The 20,858-nt window shown below is 45.5% G+C and overlaps 1 protein-coding gene across 1 annotated transcript in view; it reads left to right on the top strand.

The window, feature by feature from the left end:
• LOC139403859 (cell migration-inducing and hyaluronan-binding protein-like) overlaps positions 1-20,500 on the top strand; it is a gene marked incomplete at its 3' end in the record, with an annotated part of 146,547 nt that extends 126,047 nt beyond the window's left edge. Inside the window, exons 15-28 of the mRNA XM_071147020.1 lie at positions 5,729-5,798; positions 6,495-6,623; positions 10,090-10,175; positions 11,567-11,698; positions 12,231-12,266; positions 14,181-14,336; positions 15,295-15,475; positions 16,081-16,296; positions 16,625-16,836; positions 18,836-19,021; positions 19,305-19,509; positions 19,908-19,994; positions 20,087-20,244; positions 20,400-20,500. Of these exons, the coding sequence (XP_071003121.1) occupies positions 5,729-5,798; positions 6,495-6,623; positions 10,090-10,175; positions 11,567-11,698; positions 12,231-12,266; positions 14,181-14,336; positions 15,295-15,475; positions 16,081-16,296; positions 16,625-16,836; positions 18,836-19,021; positions 19,305-19,509; positions 19,908-19,994; positions 20,087-20,244; positions 20,400-20,500 (1,955 nt within the window). The remainder of the gene's footprint in view (positions 1-5,728; positions 5,799-6,494; positions 6,624-10,089; positions 10,176-11,566; positions 11,699-12,230; positions 12,267-14,180; positions 14,337-15,294; positions 15,476-16,080; positions 16,297-16,624; positions 16,837-18,835; positions 19,022-19,304; positions 19,510-19,907; positions 19,995-20,086; positions 20,245-20,399) is intronic.
• Between the last annotated feature and the right edge of the window lie 358 nt (positions 20,501-20,858).

The raw sequence follows: 20,858 nt of genomic DNA, 5'->3' as shown, positions 1-20,858 counted from the left end.
CTGTACGTTTGTTTATGTGTAACTCTGTGTAGTTGTTTTTGTCAGTGCTTTGCTTTATCTTGGCCAGGTCACAGTTGTAAATGAGAACTTGTTCTCAACTGGCCTACATGGTTAAATAAAAATAATATTCCCCTGTCCGCTGACAGACAGCTAACATGTTCCCCTGTCCGCTGACAGATGGCTAACATGTTCCCCTGTCCGCTGACAGACGGCTAACATGTTCCCCTGTCCGCTGACAGACGGCTAACATGTTCCCCTGTCCGCTGACAGACGGCTAACATGTTCCCCTGTCCGCTGACAGACGGCTAACATGTTCCCCTGTCCGCTGACAGACGGCTAACATGTTCCCCTGTCCGCTGACAGACGGCTAACATGTTCCCCTGTTTGACGGCTTAGACCTTCACAAATGCAGGGTTCTTCAGTAATGTACATTGTCACTGAACAAAATCAGACAGCATATCCCAATCCTAAAAGCTAAACTGAAAGCTTTTTATTAATCAGTTACAGTATTCATTGTCTTTCATTTTCTTTCTATGGTGTCTTTCGCTCAATCTCGTTCTCTGTCTGTTTATTTTGAAATACCCCAAGCTCAACAAAGACAATTACACCTCTCTGTCTCTGTCGTTCTCTCTCTCTTGTTCTCTCTCTCTCTCTCCTTCCATCTTTATCGCTCTCTCACTCTCTCTCTCTCATTCTCTCTTTCTTGCTCTCTCTCTACTGTCCCTCGTTTTCTGTGTTGATTATAGAGTAGACTGTGATTAGGGCTAGTAGAGACTTTGATTACTGATGACCTGATTTGCTTTCATGTTTTTGAAAGGCAGCGACGACCCCTTGTTAATTTTGTGTGTGTGTGTGTGTGTGTGTGTGTGTGTGTGTGTGAGACAGAGCACTTAATTTATATATACAGTGCCTTGCGAAAGTATTCGGCCCCCTTGAACTTTGCGACCTTTTGCCACATTTCAGGCTTCAAACATAAAGATATAAAACTGTATTTTTTTGTGAAGAATCAACAACAAGTGGGACACAATCATGAAGTGGAACGACATTTATTGGATATTTCAAACTTTTTTAACAAATCAAAAACAGAAAAATTGGGCGTGCAAAATTATTCAGCCCCCTTAAGTTAATACTTTGTAGCGCCACCTTTTGCTGCGATTACAGCTGTAAGTCGCTTGGGGTATGTCTCTATCAGTTTTGCACATCGAGAGACTGACATTTTTTCCCATTCCTCCTTGCAAAACAGCTCGAGCTCAGTGAGGTTGGATGGAGAGCATTTGTGAACAGCAGTTTTCAGTTCATTCCACAGATTCTCGATTGGATTCAGGTCTGGACTTTGACTTGGCCATTCTAACACCTGGATATGTTTATTATTGAACCATTCCATTGTAGATTTTGCGTTATGTTTTGGATCATTGTCTTGTTGGAAGACAAATCTCCGTCCCAGTCTCAGGTCTTTTGCAGACTCCATCAGGTTTTCTTCCAGAATGGTCCTGTATTTGGCTCCATCCATCTTCCCATCAATTTTAACCATCTTCCCTGTCCCTGCTGAAGAAAAGCAGGCCCAAACCATGATGCTGCCACCACCATGTTTGACAGTGGGGATGGTGTGTTCAGCTGTGTTGCTTTTACGCCAAACATAACGTTTTGCATTGTTGCCAAAAAGTTCAATTTTGGTTTCATCTGACCAGAGCACCTTCTTCCACATGTTTGGTGTGTCTCCCAGGTGGCTTGTGGCAAACTTTAAACGACACTTTTTATGGATATCTTTAAGAAATGGCTTTCTTCTTGCCACTCTTCCATAAGGCCAGATTTGTGCAATATACGACTGATTGTTGTCCTATGGACAGAGTCTCCCACCTCAGCTGTAGATCTCTGCAGTTCATCCAGAGTGATCATGGGCCTCTTGGCTGCATCTCTGATCAGTCTTCTCCTTGTATGAGCTGAAAGTTTAGAGGGACGGCCAGGTCTTGGTAGATTTGCAGTGGTCTGATACTCCTTCCATTTCAATATTATCGCTTGCACAGTGCTCCTTGGGATGTTTAAAGCTTGGGAAATCTTTTTGTATCCAAATCCGGCTTTAAACTTCTTCACAACAGTATCTCGGACCTGCCTGGTGTGTTCCTTGTTCTTCATGATGCTCTCTGCGCTTTTAACGGACCTCTGAGACTATCACAGTGCAGGTGCATTTATACAGAGACTTGATTACACACAGGTGGATTGTATTTATCATCATTAGTCATTTAGGTCAACATTGGATCATTCAGAGATCCTCACTGAACTTCTGGAGAGAGTTTGCTGCACTGAAAGTAAAGGGGCTGAATAATTTTGCACGCCCAATTTTTCAGTTTTTGATTTGTTAAAAAAGTTTGAAATATCCAATAAATGTCGTTCCACTTCATGATTGTGTCCCACTTGTTGTTGATTCTTCACAAAAAATACAGTTTTATATCTTTATGTTTGAAGCCTGAAATGTGGCAAAAGGTTGCAAAGTTCAAGGGGGCCGAATACTTTCGCAAGGCACTGTATATATATATATATATCACCTTTATTTAAGCAGGTAGGCCAGTTGAGAACAAGTTCTCATTGACAACTGCGACCTGGTCAAGATAAAGCAAAGCAGTGCGACACAAACAACAACACAGAGTTGCACATGGAGTAAATAAACACACAGTCAATAATACAATAGAAAAGTCTATATACAGTGTGTGCAAATTAGGTAAGATTAGGGAGGTATAAGGCAATAAATAGGCCATAGTGGTGAAATAATTACAATTTTGCAAATGAACACTGGAGTGATAGATGTGCAGAAGATGAATGTGCAAATAGAGATACTGGGGTGCAAAAAAAAAACAATATGGGGATGAGGTAGTTGGATGGGCTATTTACAGATGGGCTATGTACAGGTGCAGTGATCTGTGAGCTGCTCTGACAGCTGATGCTTAAAGTTAGTGAGGGAGATATGAGTCTCCACCTTCAGTGATTTTTGCAGTTCGTTCCAGTCATTGGCAGCAGAGAACTGGAAGGAAAGGCAGCCAAAGAAGGAATTGGCTTTGGGGGTGACCAGTGAAATATACCTGCTGGAGCGCGTGCTACTGGTGGGTGCTGCTAGGGTGACCAGTGAGCTGAGATAAGGCAAAGCTTTACCTAGCAAAGACTTATAGATGACCTAGAGCCAGTGGGTTTGGCGACGTATATGAAGCGAGGGCCAGCTAACGAGAGCATACAGGTCGCAATGGTGGGTAGTATATGGGGCTTTGGTGACAAATCGGATGGCACTGTGATTGACTGCATCCAATTCGCTGAGTAGAGTGTTGGAGGCTATTTTGTTAATGACATCGCCGAAGTCAAGGATCGGTAGGATGGTCAGTTTTACGAGGTATGTTTGGCAGCATGAGTGAAGGATGCTTTGTTGCGAAGTAGGAAGCCGATTCTAGATGTAATTTTGGATTGGAGATGCTTAAAAACCTGTTGGATCTACCCATCCCGGATCCGGGAGAATTGTCATCAACTGACATAAATATTACTAGAAAATATTCATATTCATGAAATCACAAGTTAAATCTATTGAAACACAGCTTAGCCTTTTGTTAATCACCCTGTCATCTCAGATTTTGAAATTATGCTTTACAGCCAAAGCAAGACAAGCATTTGTGTAAGTTTATCGATAGCCTAGCATAGCATTATGCCTAGCTAGCAGCAGGCAACCTGGTCACGAAAATCAGAAAAGCAATCAAGTTAAATTGTTTACCTTTGATGAGCTTCGGATGTTTTCACTCACGAGACTCCCAGTTAGATAGAAAATGTTATTTTTTTCCCAAAATAATATTTTTGTAGCCGAAATAAGTTCTTCACGTTTGGCTGAGAATTCGACCGGAAATTGCGGTCACGACAATGCCGAAAAATATTCAAAATTAGCTCCATAATATCGACAGAAACATGGCAAACGTTGTTTATAATCAATCCTCAAGGTGTTTTTCAAATATCTATTCGATAATATATCAACCGGGACAGGTGGCTTCTTAGTAGGAAAGAGAGAAACAATGGCCGCATTTGTCTTTTACGCACAAAACACTCTGAGAGCCTCCAGCTGACCACTGACGCAATGTTGTCGTTCAGGCTCATTTTTCTAAATAAAAGCCTGAAACTATGTATTGTGACACTAGACACATTTGGGAAGCCACAGAAAAAGGAATCTGGTTGATATCTAATTCACTGCTCAATAGGGACGCATAGGAACGCAGAGCTTTCTAAATAAGAGTTCCTTCCTGATTGGATTTTTCTCAGGCTTTCGCCTGCAATATCAGTTCTGTTATACTCACAGACAATATTTTTACAGTTTTGGAAACTTGAGTGGTTTCTATCCTAAGCTGTCAATTATATGCATGTTCTAGCATCTTGTCCTGACAAAATAGCCCGTTTACTTTGGGAACATTATTTTTCCAAAAATGAAAATAGTGCCCCCTAGATTCAACAGGTTTTAATGTGTGTCTGGAAGGAGAGTTAAAAAAAAAAATGTTACCCCCTTTTCTCCCCAATTTCGTGGTATCCAATTGTTAGTAGTTACTATCTTGTCTCATCACTACAACTCCCGTACGGGCTCGGGAGAGACGAAGGTCGAAAGCCATGCGTCCTTCGAAACACAACCCAACCAAGCCGCACTGCTTCTTAACACAGCGCGCATCCAACCCGGAAGCCAGCCGCACCAATGTGTCGGAGGAAACACCGTGCCCCTGGCGACCTGGTTAGTGTGCACTGCGCCCGGCCCGCCACAGGAGTCGCTAGTGCACGATGAGACAAGGATATCCCTACTGGACAAACCCTCCCTAACCCGGACGACGCTAGGCCAACTGTGCGTCGCCCCACGGACCTCCCGGTCACGGCCGGCTGCGACAGAGCCTGGGAGCGAACCCGGAGAGTCTCACAGCTAGCGATGCGATGCAGTGCCCTAGACCACTGCGCAACCCGGGAGGCCCTTTGTCCACATATTCTAAGTCAGAACCGTCTAGAGTGGTGATGCTGGCCGGGCGGGCAGGTGCAGGCAGCAATTGGTTGAAGAGCATGCATTTAGTTGTATGGAATTGAAGCTCGTTTGGAGGTTAGTTAACACAGTGTCCAAAGAAGGGCCAGAAGTATACAGAATGGTGTTGTCTGTGTAGAGGTGGATCAGAGAATCACCAGCAGCAAGAGCGACATATTTGATGTATACAGATAAAAGTCGTCCCGAGAATTGAACCCTGTGGCACCCCCATAGAGACTGCCAGAGATCCGGACACCAGGCCTTCCGATTTGACACACTGAACTCTGTCTGAGAAGTAGTTGGTGAACCAGACGAGGCAGTCATTTGAGAAACCAAGGCTGTTGAGGTGCTGCCTGAAGTGAGGAGTAGGACACAGGGATAATCAACAACTCTTGTTTTCTCTCCCTCCTCTCTCTCACATTCTCTCTCTCTCACCCTCCTCTCTCACATTCTCTCTCTCTCGCTCTCTCTCCCTCCTTTCTCTTATGTTCTCTCTCTCACTCTCATGTTCTCTCTCTCTCACCCTCCTCTCTCTCACGTTCTCTCTCTCTCTCTCTCCCTCATCTCTCTCACGTTCTCACTCTCTCACCCTCCTCTCTCTCACGTTCTCACTCTCACCCTCTTCTCTCTCACGTTCTCTTTCTCTCTCCCTCCTCTCTCTCACATTCTCTCTCTCTTTTCCTCTCTCTTGTCTTTCCTTGTCTCTTCCAGTGCTACGTCCACCTTTTGGATTGCCAACCCCAATAACAACCTCATCAACTGTGCAGCAGCAGGCTCAGAGGTAAGTCTCTCTCCCAATCTCCCTCGCTTGCTTCCTCTCTCTCTCTCTCTCTCTCTCTCTCCCCTGTCCTCTCTCTCTCCTCCCTCCATCCCCCCTCACTCCCTCCCTCTCTCTCTCTCTCTCTCTCTCTCTCTCTCTCTCTCTCTCTCTCTCTCTCCACTGTCCTCTCTCTTCTCCCTCCCTCCCTCCCTCCCTCCCTCCCTCCCTCCCTCTCTCTCTCTCTCTCTCTCTCTCTCTCTCTCTCTCTCTCTCTCTCTCTCTCTCTCTCTCCCCTGTCCTCTCTCTCTCCTCCCTCCATCCCTCCCTCACTCCCTCCCTCTCCCTCTCTCTCTCTCCCTTTCTCCCCTGTCCTCTCACTCAATTCAATTCAAGGGGCTTTATTGGCATGGGAAACGTGTTAACATTGCCAAAGCAAGTGAGGTAGATAATATACAAAAGTATATCTCCTCTGTCCTCTCTCACTCTCTCCTCACTCTCTCCCTCTCTCTCTCCTTGTTCTCTTTCTCTCTCATTCTCTGTCTCCCATTCACTCTTTCTATCTGTCCTTGTCTTCAGGTGTACAGTATGTATGTAGGCCTCATTACCCCAATGTCCAGTCTGATGAATTACTGTATATTCATTTGTTATGTATAGTATGGTGTGTGTGTGTTAATGCTTGCATGTGTTTGTTAACATACTGTGTGTGTGTCCTTCAAGGAGACAGGTTTCTGGTTCCTCTTCCACCATGTGCCTACGGGAGCCTCTGAGGGCATGTACTCTCCTGGCCGCTCCGAACACACACCTATGGGCCAGTTCACCAACAATAGGGCCCACTCCAACTACAGGGTAGGACTTTATGTGTGTGTGTGAGCCTTGTTAGATAATAACAGCAAACATACTATAGAATAAAGGAAGTCATATTAACCAATCAGATATAAGCTAACTGCTCTTCCCTGTGTGTGTGTGTGTTAACCCAGTGTGTGAAGGTTAATTCACGGTTTGGAGCAGCTATCATTACATGTTAACGAGCATCTTCAGTTGATAATAAATCTCTTTGTGGTCTGGTTAAGGCCCTTGTGGTCTGTGCTAGCAGCGCCTCTCTCTCTGTCATGTTCACACCCTTCTCTCTCTTTCTCTCTCTCTCTTTTTATCTCTTTCTCTCTTTCCACCCTTTCTCTTTCTCTCTCTCTCTCCATCCTTTTTTTGGATCTCGCTCTCTCTCTCTCTCTCTCTCTCTCTCTCTCTCTCTCTCCACCCTTTCCCTCTCTCTCTCTCTCCACCCTTTCTCTCTATCTCTTTCTCTCTCTTTCTCTCCACCCTTTCTCTCTTTCTCTCTTTATCTCCACCTTTCTCTCTCTCTCCATCCTTTTTTTCTCTCTCTCTCCATCCTTTTTCTCTCTCTCTCCACCCTTTCTTTCTCTTTCTCTCTTTCTCTCTTTCTCTCTCTCTCTCTCTCTCTCTCTCTCTCTCTCTCCACCCTTTCTCTCTCTCTCTCTCTCTCTCTCTCTCTCTCTCTCTCTCTCTCTCTCCACCCTTTCCCTCTCTCTCTCTCTCCACCCTTTCTCTCTATCTCTTTCTCTCTCTTTCTCTCCACCCTTTCTCTCTTTCTCTCTTTATCTCCACCCTTTCTCTCTCTCTCCATCCTTTTTTTCTCTCTCTCTCCATCCTTTTTCTCTCTCTCTCCACCCTTTCTTTCTCTTTCTCTCTTTCTCTCTCTCTCTCTCTCTCCACCCTTTCTCTCTCTCTCTTAATATAAATATAACTAATGTCAAGCTGTTACCACAGCCTCCTTGTGATAGAAGTAGATATACCAGCTTGTACACAAATCACAGACACCATCTTGTGCACACATAAAGAAGCTGACATACACATACAAGTGTTTATGCGCACACACCCACACAAAGACATATGCACGCAACACGAAGACGCACACGCCTCGGCAAACACACACACACAAACACCCCCCCTTACAAAGACATATGCACGCAACACGAAGGCGCACATGCCTCGGCAAACACACACACACACACACACACACACACACACACACACACACACACACACACACACACACACACACACACACACAGCAAGCACACACACACACACACACACACACACACACACACACAGCAAGCACACACACACACACACACACACACACACACACACACACACACACACACACACACAGCAAGCACACACACACACACACACACACACACACACACACACAGCAAGCACACACACACACACACACACACACACACACACACACACACACACACACAGCAAGCACACACACACACACACACACACACACACACACACACACACACACACACACACACACACACACACAGCAAGCACACACACACACACACACACACACACACACACACACAGCAAGCACACACACACACACACACACACACACACACACACACAGCAAGCACACACACACACACACACACACACACACACACACACACACACAGCAAGCACACACACACACACACACACACACACACACACAGCAAGCACACACATATAAAACAAAAGAAACACTGTTGCTGCATTCATGCCAAAACTAGTTTTGTTTGTCCCTCAATAAATCTAGTTTTCCTTTATTATCCTGGGTAGTCACCAGTTGAATTATCCTGGGTAGTCACCAGTTGAATTATCCTGGATAGTCACCAGTTGAATTATCCTGGATAGTCACCAATTTAACTTCTTGCGACGAGCAAACCCGTATCCGGGAGCGTAATCATAGCCTCAAATGCATTAGCATAACGCAACGGACATAAATACCCCTATAAACTTTTCCTATTCATGAAAATCGCAAATGAAATGAAATAAATATATTCAAACACAAGCTTAGCCTTTTGTTAACAACACTGTCATCTGCGTTTTTCAAAATATGCGTTACAGCCAACGCTAGACAAGCATTTGTGTAAGTTTATCATGGCATAATGCTATGCTAGGCTCTGCTGGCAGCAGGCAACATTTTCACAAAAATAAGAAAAGCAACCAAATTAAATCATTTACCTGTGAAGAACTTCGTATGCTTTCACTCAGTAGACTCCCAGTTAGATAGCAAATGTTCCTTTTTTCCCAAAATATTATTTTTGTAGGCGAAATAGCTCCCGTTTCTTTACCATGCTTGGCTGAGAAATCGACCGAAAAATGCTACAAATATAACGCCAAACTTTTTTCAAAATTAGCTACATAATATCGACAGAAACACGGCAAACTTTGTTTAGGATCCATCCTCAAGGTGTTTTTAACATATATATTCGATAATATATCCGTTGAGGCAGTTGGTTTCTCATAAGAAGCGATTGGAAAAATGGCTACCTCAGTATTTTACGCAAGGTTTTCTGCGGGAGAAACCATGTGACCACATGCCATATATGGTCCCTTACAGCCATTCTTCAAGGGAAATGCCTAAAAAGATGTGACAATGCTGTAGACACCTAGGGGAAAACGTGGAAAACGTAAGCTCATTCGTAGCTCATTCACAGCCATATAAGGAGTCATTGGCATGAGGCGGTTTAAAAAAATGCGGCACTTCCTGGTTGGTTTTTTATCTGGGTTTCGCCTGTAACATCAGTTCTGTGGCACTCACAGACAATATCTTTGCAGTTTTGGAAACGTCAGAGTGTCTTCTTTCCAAAGCTGTCAAAGCTGTCAATTATATTTCAAAATATCTTGTTTAAAACGGGAACGTTTTTCATCCAAAAATTAAAATAGCGCCCCCTAAATCCAACTGGTTAACTATCCTGGATAGTCACCAGTTGAATTATCCTGGATAGTCACCAGTTGAATTATCCTGGGGTAAGGAATGATTTGGGAATTTTCAAGTCCCTCAGTCGAGCACTGGATCCCTCTTTTTTTTCATATTAAGCTAAATATGTGTGTCAATGTGTGTCTATTAGGCCCTTGGTTCAGGAGGAACTGGAGGGAGAGGGAGGGAGAGGGAGAGGGAGAGGGAGAGGGAGAGGGAGGGAGGGGAAGGAAGGAGAGAGAGGGAGAGGGAGAGAGAGAGGGAGAGAGGAAGAGACAGACAGAGAGAGACCTTGGAGGCTGTTGTGTTGTTGCTAGAGGCGACTCAGACGATCGGTCCCAATGGCACCCTATTCCCCACATACAGTAGTGCACTACTTTTGACCAGGGCCAGGGCTGTACTATGTAGGGAATAGGGTGCATTGTGGGAATCACCTTCAAAGCTATCTGTTGTTCATATCTGTTGGCTGATAGCTGGCTCCTTGACAGGAAGTGTTAATGTAATGTAATGTATGCACTTGTGCAGGCTGGGATGATCCTAGACAACGGTGTAAAGACGACACAGGCCAACGACAAGGACAAGAGACCCTTCCTTTCTCTAGTGGGAGCAAGGTCAGTGTCTCACCACACACACACACACACACACACACACACACACACACACACACACACACACACACACACACACACACACACACACACACACACACACACACACACACACACACACACACACAGGTTGGTAGTGGATGCAGAGAGACTGGGTGAGGGGGAGTAGTTTAGATTTTTTTTTATTTAACCTTAATTTCACTAGGCAAATCAGTTAAGAACAAATTCTTATTTACAATGACAGCCTACCCTGGCCAAACCCTAACCCACACCACGCTGGGCCAATTGTGCGCTGCCCTGTGGGACTCCTAATCACGGCTGGTTGTGATACAGCCTTGAATCAAACCAGGGTCTGTAGTGACGCCTCTAGTACTGAGATGCAGTGCCTTAGACCACTGCGTCACTCGGGAGCTAGTTAGCAGACCTCTTTCAGATACATATGTCAAAGACTTTCAAATACATTGTTTGCCTATAACAATGCAATCAATTGAATCGCCCTAAAAGTCCAAGTGCACCTCAAGCAGAGTATTTGACCCCAGTCTGCAGACCCAGTCCCCCAGGCTTCATACAGCACGTTGGTTAACATCTGAACAGTGAATAATGCATAGCAGAGATGTCTGCATGAATGACCGGGAGGTTTGAAATACTTCAAAACAACTTCCTGACTGGTTTATTTGTTGATACACTGTGTGTTCTGTTTACTCCACATTACTAATCACATTATATGACTTTATTACGCTTCATTTTATTGTTATAGTTTAGTTATTTGATTTAGTTCTGCATGAATTAGTGGCGACTGCCTTGGATTCTAAGCTGTTTAAAGGAACAATGGGTAGTTATGGGAAGGGCAGACCAGTGTAGCTGATTTTTCTCTCTCTCTCTTCTCTCTCTCTCGCTCTCTCTTCTCTCTTCTCTCGCTCTCGCTCTCTTTCTCACTCTCTTTCTCACTCTCTTTCTCTCTCTCTCTTAATCTCTCTCTTCTCTTTTCTCTCTGCTCTCTGCTCTCTGCTCTCTGCTCTCTGCTCTCGCTCTCGCTCTCGCTCTCGCTCTCGCTCTCGCTCTCTCCCTCTCTCTCTCTCTCTCTCTCTCTCTCTCTCTCTCTCTCTTTCTCTCTCTCTCTCTCTCTCTCTCTGCTCTCTGCTCTCTGCTCTCTGCTCTCTGCTCTCGCTCTCGCTCTCGCTCTCTCCCTCTCTCTCTCTCTCTCTCTCTCTCTCTCTCTTTCTCTCTCTCTCTCTCTCTCTCTCTCTCTCTCTCTCTCTGCTCTCTGCTCTCTGCTCTCTGCTCTCGCTCTCGCTCTCGCTCTCTCTCTCTCTCTCTCTCTCTCTCTCTCTTTCTCTCTCTCTCTCTCTCTCTCTCTCTCTCTCTCTCTCTCTCTCTCTTCTCTCTCTCTCTAGATATGGACCCCACCAGGATGCGGATCCCTTCAAGCCCCGTGTCCCAGCTCTCATCCACCATTTTGTGGCCTACAAGAACCAGGACCACGGAGCCTGGCTGAGGGGAGGAGATGTCTGGCTGGACGACTGCCAGTGAGTAGACGGAGGGAAGGAGCGAGCGGTAGAGGTGGGAGGGAGGGATTGAGTGATAGGTGGATTGTAACAAATACATATTTAGCTGTAACCTACCTTAACAAATATACACAATCACGCCTCTGAAAAATGGCTACATTTTGACTAGCTTGTATTTCTCTAACCTCCCTCTCAGTCCTATGGTGCTGCCACCCCAATTATCATGCTTACCTCTAGGCTTCTACTGCCAGGTCTAGCACTCAACACAGCAGTAACTGTCAGAAACATCCCCTAGCATTTACACTGAATCCTCTATTGTTTTTCTTACCTTCAGTCTGTTGCTGCTTTGCATCCTTGCCAACATTTCCAATGTCAACCCTTATCCTTGGAGTTTTAGACAAACAGTGTGTGAATAGCCACACACACACACACACACACATACACACACACACTGTTGACATGCGGAAACAGATAATGTCTGTGTAATATTCTCATTCTAATATTCCGTCTACTATGTGATTGGCTCCAACAACTGTTTCTCTCTCTCCCTCAGATTTGCTGATAATGGAATTGGCCTAACACTGGCTAGGTAAGACATTAATGTTAATAACATCTTGTGTGTGTGTGTGTGTGTGTGTGTGTGTGTGTGTGTGTGTGTGTGTGTGTGTGTGTGTGTGTGTGTGTGTGTGTGTGTGTGTGTGTGTGTGTGTGCGCGTGCCTTCGTGCGGCGTGCATGTGTGGTTCATGTTTGTATTTACGGGTGACTGCAGAAGACCCCGTTGCAGTAATTGGAAAACACCTTATATGGTCGTCTGCTTATGATGCAGTGGGAAAGAAAGACTTTGAAAGAATGTGAAAGTAATTTGGGAGTGTGAAAGTGGCATCTCTAGGTATATGGGCCTGGGCATGGTTTGTAGCTGGTTTCAGAAACCAGGTCACACTCTCAGAGAGAGACACACTGGCACAGACTCACACACTTTTACACTCTCTCTTGGCCACACAAACTCTCTGACAGTCACTCACATACTCACACACACACACACACACACACACACACACACACACACACACACACACACACGCACACACACACACACACACACACACACATTTGTTTTACTGTCCTTGTGGAGACCAAACAATTGATTCCCATTCAAAATCCTATTTCGCTAACCCCTAACCCTTAACCTAACCTTAACCCTAAACTTAACCCTAATTCTAACCCTACCCCTAATTTTAACCCTAAACCTAACCCCTAAGCCTAAAACAGACATTTTCCTTGTGGGGAATTTTCCTTGTTTTAATTTAGTAAAACCAAAAACACACACAAAAGTGTTAACTTTGGCATCTATTTTAGATTTGGTTTTATGTTTAATCTTAAAATACCTTTTAGTCACATTTTAGTAATTTCATCCTTCGTTAGTTTTTAGTTATTATCAGTCGACTAAAACTCTGGACAGTTTTAGTTATTATCAGTCGACTAAAACTCTGGACAGTTTTAGTCACATTTTAGTCATTTCATCCTTCGTTAGTTTTTAGTTATTATCAGTCGACTAAAACTCTGGGCAGTTTTAGTTATTATCAGTCGACTAAAACTCTGGACAGTTTTAGTTATTATCAGTCGACTAAAACTCTGGACAGTTTTAGTTATTATCAGTCGACTAAAACTCTGGACAGTTTTAGTCACAGCCATTTTAGTCACATAATAGAAAAAATAATCTATTAAATAATGAATATTTAAGCTACTTCTAACTTCCATCATGTACTCATTCAGATAGCCTTGTCCAACTAGACCTACGATCCCCTCGTATACCTTAGCTGGCAACATTTATATTGTGACAGATTGTAACCAATGCCTGACATAATTAATTATATAGGATATAAAGCCTTGGCTAGATGTTCAATCATTTACGGCTCTGATTTTCTCCACATCATAACCGTCAAGGGGGGTAAATAAAATTATTTTATTTAAAAAGGGGAGAATTTGACCTCTCCAAAGACGTCAGAACTATGACTGTACTCCTAACATTCATGAAATAGCATCTGTTTTCCCCATAGGAAAACACCCCAAGAACGGTACCAGAGCGGCAACACAGATTCATGACTAACAATATAGACTGATGTGATCAGAGTAAAAATAGCCTACATGAAAGTAAGAGAGAGTAAGCATTATTGTTTCTAGTTGAGTTTGGGTACAAGTCCAGTGTCCTGGCTTCGCATCAGATTGACGAGGGACTGATGTGACCACTGGGAGCTGTGTGAGAGAGCCGGGCAGATCAGCTCAATCCGTCCACACAACTGAAGAATATTCTGCATGCTTCTGATTAGAAAACACAGATGAACAGGAGCTTGATATCAAATGAAATGTCCACTAGTCTCACGTGGAATTCTCGTCTCGTTACATTTTAGTCAACAAAAATTAAAAGGATTTTTCGATGAAATGAACACACACACAAACTCTTTCTCTCTCTCACTTTCTCTCTGTCTTTCCCTATCTGTGTAGTGGTGGTACATTCCCTGATGACGATGGTTCTCGTCAGGAGGTGAAGAACAGTCTGTTTGTTGGGGAGAGTGAGAACAGGGGCATGCCCATTCCTGACAACCGTATCTGGGGTCCCGGGGGACCCGACCTCAATGGGAGGACCCTGCCTCGAGGAGTGTGAGTGTTGGCTCACACACGCACACACACACACACACACACACACACACACACACACACACACACACACACACACACACACACTCCCTATTCTCTCCTCTTCTGTCTGTTAATTTCTTGTTCTCTTATCTCCCTTCCCCTCCTCCCCTCTTCTTGTCCTTCTCCTCCTCCTCCTCCTTGTCCTTCTCCTCCTCCTCCTCCTTGTCCTTGTCCTTCTCCTTCTCCTTCTCCTTCTCCTTCTCCTTGTCCTTCTCCTTCTCCTTCTCCTCCTCCTCCTTCTCCCCCTTCTCCTTCTCCTTCTCCTTCTCCTTCTCCTTCTCCTTCTCCTTCTCCTTCTCCTTCTCCTTCTCCTTCTCCTCCTTATTCTCCTTCTCCTTCTCCTTCTCCTTCTTCTTCTCCTTCTTCTTCTCCTTCTCCTTCTCCTCCTCTCCTTTCCTCGTATTGCCTCTCCTCATTCACATTTTACCCTGAAATGAACCCCTTCAACTGTTCTCTTTTCAGCGTGTTGCGTGCTTGGCCAGACAGAAAGTATGATTAAAAGTATGATGTCTCAACTTGTGCATATCTGACATTCTTTTATTGTCTGGGTGAAAGAAACCCGTCATCCATCATATGTCTCAGTTCTACATGATATGCTGTATGGAGAAAAAATTATCATTTGCAACCACGTGAACTTTTGCATAGTGTTACAAAATGGTCCCAAGATGCAGTCGTTATCCAATATCCGATAGCACAGAGCCTTGTCTGTGTGCTGAAAGAGATGACGATGTCCCCTCCGGCACACTTGGGAACATCGCAAAGCACCCATGATCTTGTCTACGTCCCAAATAGCACCCTATTCCCTACATGGTGCCCTACTTTTGACCAGGGTCTGTCTGTCCGTCAAGTTCTCTCTCATTCTCTCTAACTCGTCTCCCTCCCTCTGGTCTTTCTGACTCTCTGTATGTCTGTCCTGCAGTGACTTCCCTATCCGCGGCATGCAGATCTACGACGGGCCCATCAACGTGCAGAACTGCACCTTCAGAAAATACATTGCCCTGGACGGTCGACACACCAGCGCCTTCGGCTTCAGACTCAACAACTCCTGGCAGAGCTGCCCTAACAACAACGTCACCGACATCACCTTCGACGACGTGCCTGTGAGTGAGGGAGTGAGTGAGTGAGGGAGTGAGTGAGTGAGTGAGTGAGTGAGGGAGTGAGTGAGGGAGTGAGTGAGTGAGTGAGTGAGTGTGTGAGTGTGTGAGGGGGGGGCTGGGGGGGGTGTGTATCACGCTGATTAGCATTTACCTGTACACATGATGGGAGTTGGGGTGTATTGTGTGTGTGTGTGTGTGTGTTTGCCCTAAAGCGTAGCTGCAGATTTTGGGCATGAGCTGTCAAGATGGATTATGGGTAATGCAGTGCCATAAGCACGGTCTTACAGGGGAGACATGCTGCTCTTTCTCACCTCCATGACACTCCTTCCGCTCTCCCCCTCTCTTCTTTCCACCCCCTCACCCCTTCTCCCCCTTCCTCCCCATCTCCTCTCCTTCCCCTCTCCATCTCCTCTCCTTCCCCTCTCCCCCTCTCTTCTCTCCACCCCCTCACCCCTTCTCCCCCTTCCTCCCCATCTCCTATCTCTCCCCCTCTCTTCTCTCCACCCCCTCACCCCTTCTTCCCCATCGCCTCTCCTTCCCCTCTCCCCCTCTCTTCTCTCCACCCCCTCACCCCTTCCTCCCCATCTACCCCCTGCTCTTCTTATCAGATAACGTCCCGGGTGTTTTTCGGTGAGCCCGGCCCATGGTTTAACAAGATGCAAATGGACGGTGACAAGACCACGATATTCCACGACGTGGACGGCTCGGTCAGTGAGTACCCTGGAGCCTTCCTGGTCAAAGAGGACAACTGGTTACTGAGACACCCTGACTGTATTGACGTGCCTGACTGGAGGGCTGCCATCTGTAGTGGGCATTATGCACAGGTTGGTATGCATACGCCATGCAGGCTGAAGGAAGCATGCATGTACACACACACACACACACACCGTATCTTATACAAACACATACACATATGGGTACACAGTATGTACTCACACATTCTTTAAAATAAAGTGTGGGTTAAGTTTCCTTTCAAAGCTAACACACTAGGTTTTTGTGCAGTGTGACCTCGTTTCCCTCTCATTTCACTCACTTTCTAATGTCTTCCAGATTAGTGAACATGTTCCTAGTCACACACACTTGTGTGTTTGTGTGTGTGCTTGTGTCTGTATGCGTTTGTGAATTAATGTGTGTGTGTGTGTGGTCCCTCAGATCTACATACAGACACGTAACCCTGCCAGTCTGAACATGCAGATGGTAAAGGATGAGTACCCTGACAGACCCCTGACACTAGAGGGCGCTCTGGGCAAGAAGAAGCACTACCAGCAGTTCCAGCCCGTGGTCACCCTGGGTAAGGGCTACACTGTACACTGGGACCAGGCTGCTCCTGCAGAGATCACTGTGTGGCTCATCAACTTCAACAGGTTGGTAGTGGACTCAGAGAGACACACACACACACACACACACACACTAACACACACACACACACACACACACACAGAAACAGAAACAGAGAGAGAGACTACGCAGGTTGGTAGTGGACTCAGAGAGATATAGACACACACACCTGCAGACACACACACACACACACACACAGACAGAGAGAGAGACTACACAGGTTGGTAGTGGAATCAGAGAGACACACACAGACACACACACACATGCACCCTTCACCACACACACTATTCACTTCCTTCTCCCAGCATTGTTTCAGCATCTGATCCAAAAAACTGTCCACATCATGGCACCACATCTTATGAGTCAACAATAACCCCAGTAACCCAAAGCCCCATCTCCTGACCATGTGGTCATATTCATAAAACCCATATCATCAAGTCACACCCTTGCCTTCCACGAACCCTATAACCCAAGGGACAGTGTGATACAGTAGTTTATGGTGGCTGTTTGTCTTAGCATATGACATCACCCCTGCCCAGCAAATATTCTTAATATCATTGGCAGTCATTTGAATAGCAGAGGCATTGTAGTCATTTCAAGCGTGCTAGCTACTCCCTGGCCTGAGATTACCCCGAAAGGACTCGGAGGGAGGAACATATACTGTATTGTGGGATATGGGCATTCCCATTGGTTACATGCTGCTCTGGCGCCATCTATTGTTTGTGGAATGGAACTTCAGGTTCAACCATAAACTCTGCATGACATTTCACATTTGAAATCAAATCAAATTGTATTTGTCACATGCACCAAATACAACAGGTGTAGTAGACCTTACAGTGAAATGCTTACAAGCCCTTAACCAACAATGTACTTATAAGAAAAACAAGTGTTAAGAAATATTTACTAAAATAAACTAGTAAAAAATAAGAAAATAGAAAAATAACAAATAATTTAATTAAGAGCAACTATAACATAACAGTAGTGTGGCTATGTACAGGGGGGTACTGGTACAGAGTCAATGTGCGGGGGGGGGGGGCACAGGTTAGTCGAGGTAATTGAGGTAATATGTAGTAAAAGTATAGTGCAAATAGTCTGGTTAAGCATTTGATTAGCTGTTCAGGAGTCTTATGGGTTGGGGGTAGAAGCTGATAAGAATCCTTTTGGACCTAGACTTGATGCTCTGGTACCGCTTGCCGTGCAGTAGCAGAGAGAGCAGGGTATGACTGGGGTGGCTGGAGTCTTTGAGGGCCTTCCTCTGACATCGCCTGGTATAGAGGTCCTGGATGGCAAGAAGCTTGTCCTCAGTGATGTACTGGGCCGTACGGACTATCATCTGTGGTGCCTTGAGCGTCATTTAGCAGACGCTCTTATCCAATACTTTTTTCGTACTGGTCCCCCTTGGGAATCGAACCCAGTTGCTGAAAATGCCATGCTCTACCAACTGAGCTACACGGGACTGCAGAGTCGTATTCACTAGTTTCTAGTTTCACTATCACCAAACGGAAGAAAGCTGACAAACAGAGAGAGACTAACCTGATCTTGTCCAATAAAGAACGGCAAAATGTTTTGCCACGGTGTGTTTACTAATTAATATGACCGGTGAGTGGGAGTAGTTGTTTAGCCCATCTCAGTGCTGGGCTGCCTCCTGTAACATGTCCTTTTTCATATCGTTGATTAACTGTCTGTCTGTCTGTCTGTGTGTCTGTCTGTGTGTCTGTCTGTGTGTCTGTCTGTGTGTCTGTCTGTGTGTCTGTCTGTGTCTGTGTGTCTGTCTGTGTGTCTGTCTGTCTGTGTGTGTCTGTCTCTGTGTGTCTGTCTGTGTGTCTGTCTGTGTGTCTGTCTGTGTGTCTGTCTGTCTGTGTGTCTGTCTGTCTGTGTGTCTGTCTGTGTGTGTGTCTGTGTGCCTGTCTGTGTGTGTGTCTGTGTGTGTGTCTGTGTGTCTGTCTGTGTGTCTGTCTGTGTGTCTGTCTGTGTGTCTGTCTGTGTGTCTGTCTGTCTGTGTGTCTGTCTGTGTGTGTGTTCCAGGAACGACTGGATCAACGTAGGCTTATGCTACCCGCCAGGCACCACCTTCACGATCATCTCGGACATCCACAACCGGCTGACCAAGCAGACAAGGAAGACCGGTGTGTTCATGAGGACCACACAGAGAGACAAGATCAACCAGTCTCACCTGTCCCGAGGCTATTACTACTGGGAGGAAGATACCAGGTGAGGAGGGTGGGAGGCAGGGAGGGAGGGGGGAGAGAATGAGAGAGGGTAAAGAGGGAGGGAGTGACGGGAGAGAGAGGGTGAGGAGGGAGAGATCAGGGGGAGAGAGGAGAATGTGTAGTAGATGAGTACAGTAGGTAGTCTCCCCTGTCTCCCTACCAGCCTGCTGTTTCTCCCAGTGAATCCTTATTAACTCTTAGTCTCCTCTGTCTCCCTCTCAGCCTGCTGTTTCTCCCAGTGAATCCTTATTAACTCTTAGTCTCCTCCCCTGTCTCCCTCTCAGCCTGCTGTTCCTCCGAGTGAAGGCCCACAATGAGAAGGAGGACTTTGCCTTCTGTTCAGTGAAGGGTTGTGAGAGGGTTAAAATCACAGCCGTTATCCCTAAGGGCAGCGGCCCCAGTGACTGCATGACACAGGCCTACCCCCTGCACGCAGAGATGCCCATCGTAGATGTGCCCATGCCAAGGAAACTGCCCAGCGCCAAGCTGGTGAGGACAGCGCTCAGTCTGTTGGTCACAAGTGGCACTGTGCATCGTTTTCTAAAATAGTTAATCAAACACTTATTTAAACTGTTTATTACTGATTCATAGTATTCATAGTACTAGTACATAGTATTGTAATAACACTAGTTCCTATTATTCATAGTATATTCACGGTGTTTGAAACCCTTTACAACCTCTCTATACAGTGTTACAGATACAGTCATACAAAGAAAGAGAAGAAAGAGTCTTGGCATCTCATCAATAAATCTCTGCAGCAGTGTTGTGGACAGGATTGACATTTCTATACCAGTATCGGTCACTTCAGATCTCTCTCTCACTCTCACTCTCTCTCTTTCCTCTCCTCTCTCTCTCTCTCTCTCTCTCTCTCTCTCTCTCCTCTACAGCGCACCACAGACCACTTCCTGGAGGTCAAGCTGGAGTCCTACAACACACGCTTCTTCCACATCAAGGAGGACTTTGCCTACACAGAGGTGTGTTTGTGTGTGTGTTTGCTTTCTCTGTGTGTAAAAAGTTATTCAATAATGTCATGATTGGTTGATTGGATGTTGTGGTTGCCGGGCAGGTTAACGGCAGGAAGTTGTACCAGCCAGATGATGGGGTGCAGCTGACGGTGATGGACGGCCATGACGGGAGACTGGTGGAGAGCAAAGGCTTCAGAAACTCCATACTGCAGGGTGTACCTGCCCAGATAGAGAGCTATGTTAACAACCTGACAGACCAGTAAGAACACACACATACTAACTTTTTCATGTTAGAATGGGAAGACACTGAGTTGAACAAAGTTAACTCTCTCTTCTCCCTGCCTCCTCTTCTCCATCCCCCATCTCTCTTTCACTTCTGTCTCTTTCTCCCTCACTCTCTCTTTCTCTCTCTAGCTCTATCGTCATAATAACGTCTAAGGGTCGCCTGGTAACCCGGGGCCCCTGGACCAGAATACTGGAACTCCTCGGGGCTGACAAGACCCTCAAGTTAAGAGGTAACTAACTAACTACTGTAGCTCCTTAGAGGTGACCAAACCCTCATGTTGAGAGGTAACTAACTAACTAACTACTGTAGCTCCTTAGAGGTGACCAAACCCTCATGTTGAGAGGTAACTTACTAACTACTGTAGCTCCTTAGAGGTGACCAAACCCTGAAGTTAAGAGGTAACTAACTAACTACTGTAGCTCCTTAGAGGTGACCAAACCCTCATGTTGAGAGGTAACTAACTAACTACTGTAGCTCCTTAGAGGTGACCAAACCCTCATGTTGAGAGGTAACTAACTAACTAACTAACTACTGTAGCTCCTTAGAGGTGACGAAACCCTCATGTTGAGAGGTAACTAACTAACTAC

The sequence above is a fragment of the Oncorhynchus clarkii genome, unplaced genomic scaffold, assembly GCF_045791955.1.
Source record: "Oncorhynchus clarkii lewisi isolate Uvic-CL-2024 unplaced genomic scaffold, UVic_Ocla_1.0 unplaced_contig_3779_pilon_pilon, whole genome shotgun sequence".
Lineage (NCBI taxonomy): Eukaryota > Metazoa > Chordata > Actinopteri > Salmoniformes > Salmonidae > Oncorhynchus > Oncorhynchus clarkii.
This window is presented reverse-complemented; position numbering and strand designations above follow the sequence as displayed.